The sequence below is a fragment of the Polistes dominula genome, unplaced genomic scaffold, assembly GCF_049000335.1.
Source record: "Polistes dominula isolate Pdom_NZ unplaced genomic scaffold, Pdom_raw_medaka contig_26, whole genome shotgun sequence".
NCBI classification, from domain to species: Eukaryota; Metazoa; Arthropoda; class Insecta; order Hymenoptera; family Vespidae; genus Polistes; species Polistes dominula.
In genome coordinates, this window is record NW_028300939.1 from 3,453,423 (window position 1) to 3,459,878 (window position 6,456).

General features: G+C 29.8%; 1 protein-coding gene across 3 annotated transcripts; it reads left to right on the plus strand.

Moving 5' to 3' along the window:
- Window positions 1-3,446: 3,446 nt before the first annotated feature.
- LOC149032897 (fatty acyl-CoA reductase wat-like) lies at window positions 3,447-6,232 on the plus strand. 3 transcript variants are annotated; one of them, XM_089171656.1, is made up of 8 exons: window positions 3,447-3,809; window positions 3,883-4,189; window positions 4,273-4,518; window positions 4,663-4,808; window positions 4,878-5,180; window positions 5,310-5,573; window positions 5,661-5,918; window positions 6,007-6,232. In XM_089171656.1, the coding sequence occupies exons 2-8, from the start codon at window positions 4,025-4,027 to the stop codon at window positions 6,110-6,112; spliced, it is 1,488 nt and encodes a 495-aa protein (XP_089027782.1). In that variant the 5' UTR covers window positions 3,447-3,809; window positions 3,883-4,024; the 3' UTR covers window positions 6,113-6,232. The 3 variants fall into 3 exon arrangements, with proteins under 3 accessions (XP_089027782.1, XP_089027783.1, XP_089027784.1); XM_089171657.1 differs by having other exon boundaries at window positions 3,447-4,189; window positions 5,313-5,573; XM_089171658.1 differs by having other exon boundaries at window positions 3,447-4,189; window positions 5,379-5,573.
- Window positions 6,233-6,456: the final 224 nt, after the last annotated feature.

Sequence of the window (6,456 nt, forward strand, 5' to 3'; positions counted from 1 at the left end):
TGTTTTGTGCTATTTCGTTACCTTTTAATCTCATAAATTGTGCAAAAAGTAATTTCATTTTTCTTTTGCCTTTTTTCAAACTGTGGTGAAAGATAATTCAAAAAGGTTTCAACCGAATCTTGTGAAATTTAACACACATTTTCTTTATAGTATTAGCTTCTAGTTGAACTTGAAAAAGGTCCCAAAAATTTTCAGAAATTGCCAGTTTTGACCCAAAAACCGTTAAAAAAAAGAGTCAAAAATCAGACTTTTTTGTCTAAGTCGTGCAAATTTACGATTTTTTGACTTTTTAGTTTTTCTTTAGTTCAACTAGAAGATACATGTTTTTAAACACGCTCTGACCATTTTTTAAACTTTTAGATTGCTTTAACAAAAGCTAAAACTCGCCATGATTGATGCGTTTCGCCGTGAGGGCCTCAGGAGATTAGTTACTACGGCGGCAATTTTGAAAAAAAAAAAACTCTGATTCTTATATTTTAATATGTAATGAATAAACATGCTGAAAGAGTTTCAAAATGATTCATTTATTTCTTCCATTTTAAATAAGCCTCTGAAAAACGGTCAAAATTTAGGCGTTTACATATATTTCCGGCATGTATTTTATAAGTATATATAATTAATTAAAATATTAATAATAATTATCTAAATTATTTATAATAATTAATTTAAATTTAAATTTTGTCTGTAACGTGTAAGATTTTTCTTTTTCTCGTTGTCCAACGCAGCTGATTTAGACGTAGATGCTTTAAAAAACATTAAAGTAAACAAATTATGCAAAAAAAGAAAAAAATCTGGCAATCAAGGGATATTTTTTTAATTTTTCATTTTGTTAAAAATAAACGTACAAGAATAAATACAACAGGAACATTTCACTGTTTTCATAACGATTAAGTACTCTACTCTATAAAGAATAATCAATAGTCGTTGTAAGCCATGATTTAGTAGATTATGTACGATCCGAAAGGATCATACGGTAATTAGCAGTATTCAAAATTCGCGCGCATTCACCTCCATCGATTAAAACTCTAGATCGATACTCATTGTGAGCATCACTCCCAGTCGGTACGCCCTGCTGGGCCAGTACCACAGGACATTCTTCCAGTCCATTATCGGAAGCCTGGGAATATATATCGAAATCAAAGGAGTTAAGTTAAATTAGTTAAGGAACGTAAGCGAAGCGAGCAAGAGCATACAATCAATGATCAGAGGAATTTTCATTGAAGAGTCCTTTGGTCAAAACAGATTATTTCGTACATGAAAGCAGATAAAATATTATTATTGTTAGTTGACATTAGAAGCTCGAAAGTTTATTGTCGCCAATACCAAATCCCTCTATTGTTCCCGTCCCTGAGCGCAATTCTTCCATTCGCGGTCTTTATATCTTATTTCATTCAGATCCCTTCTCTAATATTATCCTCCAATCTACGTCCCGGTCTACCTAGTGGTCTTTTTCCATTTGGTATACCGACCAATATTTTATGCGTCGTTCGATCCTGCCCCACGCGCGCCACGAAACCAGCCCATCTTAATCGGCGTGATTTTATGGCATTAATAGTGTCCGATTTGTTTGTTCGATGTACTTCTTAGTTATGGGGTTTTCTCCATTCGCCGGTTTTCTCGTCGCGTTTTGCACCGAAGATTATACGAAGAACATTGTTTTCAAAAACCTTAACTTTCTTTTCGTCACGTAACGTAAGCGACCAAGATTCACTACCATAAAGGACTACCAAAAGGATGATTGTACAACCGCGAGCTGAGTAATTTATTAACCGAATAAAAGCATGCATTGCCTAAATTGATTCTTTTCTTGAGTTTTTCTTTAATTTCGTTCGTCTGGTTTATGATCGATCCTAAATACCTAAAGACACTGACTCGTTCAAAAATTTTATTCCGAACGACCAAAATTCAAGTACTAGGCATATTCTAAACTCGATTGGTGACCATATTAATATTGTAATTGTATTATTTTATATTGCAATGTATTTGTATTGTATTATAATTATTGTATCTGCTGAAATCGACGAAAAGTCAATTTATTTTATTATTATTTAATTTATATTATCATTTAATCTTTATATCGATTATTTTACGATATTATTATTTATATTTTTATAAGATTTATATTTTATTGACAGTAAATGCGTGTTACATTGTTGAACAACAATATATAGAAGTCGATCATAAAAAAAATAACGTACGAAAATACGTCTTATAGAGTAGCCAGGTAGATATTTTTAAAATATGTGTTTTACAATCGTACATACGTAATAGCATTTGAATTGACTTATTGAACTTATAGACCAAGGTTAATAAGAAGCAGTAATAATAAGTAGCTCGAATATGCTAATAAAGCTTTGGTTGATATTATTTGTTGCAAAAATATATTCGAGGAATAAATAATTATGTTCTGACGATGATGTAGCATTTTCAACCTATTTGCGTCATTTAGAAATATGAAAAAAAGGACCATATTGCTAAAAAGTTTTTATCATTCATTTAGGTGTAAAATGTAAAATTGTATGAAAGTAGAAAAAAATAAAAGATAAGAAAAAGAAGCAAAATAAAAAATAATCATTGCATCCAAGCAATGTAACAATTATCAGTATCAGTGCTTTTCTCTGTAATCTTATACTGTTAGAGAGTGTATTATTTTATTTATTAAATATTTTGATTTTTAATGATAAACGCAGTTAAGTATTTATACGCTTCGGTAATAGTGACTAGAAAATTGAGCATATATATACGTTTATGATGCAAATGGATTAAAATTTATGGAAGAATTTTGAAAAGTTACAATATTAAAGAGTTTATAGAAAATCTAAAGAACACAAAAGATTTGGCTTCCTCACATTGTAAAAGATTTGGGTTAGGTTTAAATAAAAGGAATTAGATTTTATGCAGAGTTTTATCCTTAAACTAGTTGGGGTTAGGTAAAGTGTCTGCCATAGCGCTAGGTCTAAACAATAATAAAATTTAATAAATAAATTAGAATTTCTATTGTTAAGCAATATAATAAAAATATAATCCAAAGATTATACCGGTGCCCTTTCATATATATAGTAACAATATTATAATAAATAAATCCTACAATTATCTTACTTTTGAAACTGTGCATTCGTCTCATTTTCTCGAAACTTAGTTTTTTGAAAGTTTCACTTCTAACACGTGTGATCGGCAAACATGTTTTTTTTTTGGTTCTAACTAAAAAATGAGAAAAATTATTTATTGCTCTTATGACTTTTTTCTAATTGCACACCCGCACACAAAGTTTCACTTTTCAATTGTAGTCGTGCTATCGCCCACTTTGAGAACCGCTGCTGCAGATCCTAAGTTCATGGTACACATACATGTACATATACATATACATATACATATACATATACACATTCACATTCACATATATAAATCCACAGGTCAGTTATCTGATATTCAGCATTTGTTATAAGACCACAGTAGAATAAAGGTACTTGGTTCAACCGATATTTTTGTCAAGATAACGTTTTTAATACTTAGATTGTTATAATCGTTATTAATCACTCATCAGCAGGTTTAATATATCATAGGATGAAAAGTTTTCTAAAGCTTTTGTTTAATAGTGCAATTTCGAAATACTTATTATATCTTATTATATTCCTGGTGGAAATATTTTTTTGTATTATATAGTAAGTTTTTTATTTTTTAACATTCTATACCGTATCCAACTGTAAAAATCACAAATGGCCAAATTATATGATAGAGTGTAATTAGTGTATTTACATATTTAAGATGAAGTGTCATTCAAATTATAATCATGCAACTGTCGAAGCAATGTAAGCTTTCTAAATAAGGAAAATAGCATAGAGTTTTTGTCATGCAAAAAGATAACTATCTTTTTTTTTACAGATTTAATTGCTACAAAATATATTTAATTCAGCAGACAATATCTATCTAATAGTACCTGTATTTAAAGATAACGATAATTATTCTTTATTTTTCTCTTTTTCTACTTCTTTCTTTACTACTATATTTTAAATTTGACACAATAATGATTCATTTTATAAGAAATAATTTTCCGCTAAAAACTTGTACTATAAATGCAATTGCTGCGGTTTGCAGATGTTGTCCAGAAATAACAACGATTTATTTGCTGGTAAGGGCAAAGAAACAGAAGGATCCGCAGACTCGATTTAAAGAATATTTCAATGATGTTGTGAGTAAAGTTACATATTTTGTATCTATTATAATTGGAATAAACGATGTCACCAGTATTACAGTTTATATTTAAATCATTAGATTTTTGATAGATTGAAGAGAGAGCAAAAAGATGTTGAAAAGAAGATTATTGTGATTGAAGGAGACACGAGTCTATTGAATTTAGGATTGTCAGAGAAGGACCGCGATCGCATTAAAGATACCGATGTAATTATTCACAGTGCAGCATCAGTACGTTTTCTGGACAATATTCGTAATATAGTTAATACAAATATTAGAGGAACAAGAGATCTTCTTTTGCTTGCACAAGAAATGACAAGCTTAAAGGTATTTTTTTCCTAGTTAAATCATCCGTATAAAAATGCGTATGTTTAAGCACAATTCCCGACTAGATCAAATTTCTTTATATATAAAATTTAGTTTAATTTTCAAAATAGATTGTTCTAATTTTATAATAATTTTGTTCTTTAGGCCTTTGTTTATGTTTCAACGGCCTACTCGCACTGTGTTTACAATAAAATCGAAGAAAAATTGTATAAGCCACCTATGAAGACAGAAGACATAATTAAATTGACAGAGATTTTGACCGAAGACCAATTAGATTTAATAACCCCAAAGTAATAAAACATGAAACCTATTTCATTCCTTTAAAGATAAGTCGATAAGCATATTCGTTTGTTTTACAGGCTACTGGGTAAGTGGCCTAACAGTTACGCATTTTCAAAGGCAATCTGTGAAGATACAGTAAGACAATATGCTAATGGAATACCAACTGGCATTGTTCGGCCATCCGTGGTTGTATCAACAGAAAAGGAACCAATTGCTGGCTGGATAAACAATTTGAATGGAATTACAGGTGCTGCTGTTGGTAGCTCGACAGGTGTTTTACGAACAATGTATTGTGATAAAGACCTAATTTGCGATTTAATTCCTGCTGATTATGTTGTCAACAACATTATTGCTGCAGCATGGGACGTTGCACAAAAACGGTAATTTGTATCTCCTTTTTCAGTTTATTACTAAAATAAACTTTTAGTAAAACTTCTAAAATATCATTTACATTAAGTAAGTTAGAACTTCTTTTGTATATCCATATCACAGATTGTTAACTTTTCCAGCAGAGATAACAAATACTTACCTGTTGACAATGAGATTTCAGTTTATAATTCTGTTTCCTCCGTTCAAAGACCAGTTACTTGGGATACTATGATGAATAATTTAAAGTTTGAGGGATTTCAAGTCCCGTCGAAAAAAGTGCTTTGGTACGGCTCACTATGGTTTATCAAGAACTATTATATCTATATCTTTATGACAATCTTTTTGCACTGGATACCAGCAATAATAGTGGACTCTTTTTTATATCTAAGAGGAAAAAAGCCAATGTAATTTATTATGATTTTTAGGTTAACAAGCTATTTATTATCCGTCGATGAAATAGAGCATAAATAAATAATTGGCATTTTTTTCAGACTGCTTAATATCTACAGAAAAATAGAAAAGTTTAAACATGTAATAAGTTTCTTTTCCATGAATGAATGGGAATTTACAAACGATAATGTCTTAAAGTTATGGGACAAATTATCTATTGTAGATAAAAGTAATTTCTTCTTTAATGTTGCTGATATTGATTGGAACTGTTTTTCTACTACTTACATCAGGGGATTGCGAGTATTTTTAATTAAAGACCCAATGGATACGGTTGAAGAATCGAGACCTTTTTATAGAAGGTAAATGTTTAATTATCTTTTTTTTATAACAAATATTATCTTTATCCTATGTATAATTAATTATCCTTTTATTGTTTATCGTTTCCAGGTTGACAATAGCTCATTATACGTTGAAGTGGTTTAGTTATTTCTTGATTCTTTGGATTTCATATTCTTTATTATATTCTCTTTTTACTTACATGTTTTATATTTGACAATCTGTGAAAAACGACAACAAAATACTCTGTTCATAATTATTAGCAGATATAATAGGATAATTGTTTTTTTAAAATATAAGTAATTTTCAATATAGGTTTGAAATATTTTTTCCTTTAGATTCATTGACTTCATTATTCAAGGAGAAGTTACAGAGGTAAGCGCCAGTACCCAGTGAGCGCTATTACCCCTGCTTCTCCTACTCTACTAGGTGGTAAAAAAATCTTGTTATATTTTAATAATATATACTACCGTCCCCCCTCCTTCTCAACAAAAGGACAAATTGTTTAACTAGCACAGTTCTGAAAATTAATTATTTCAATGAAAATAAATTTTAATTATT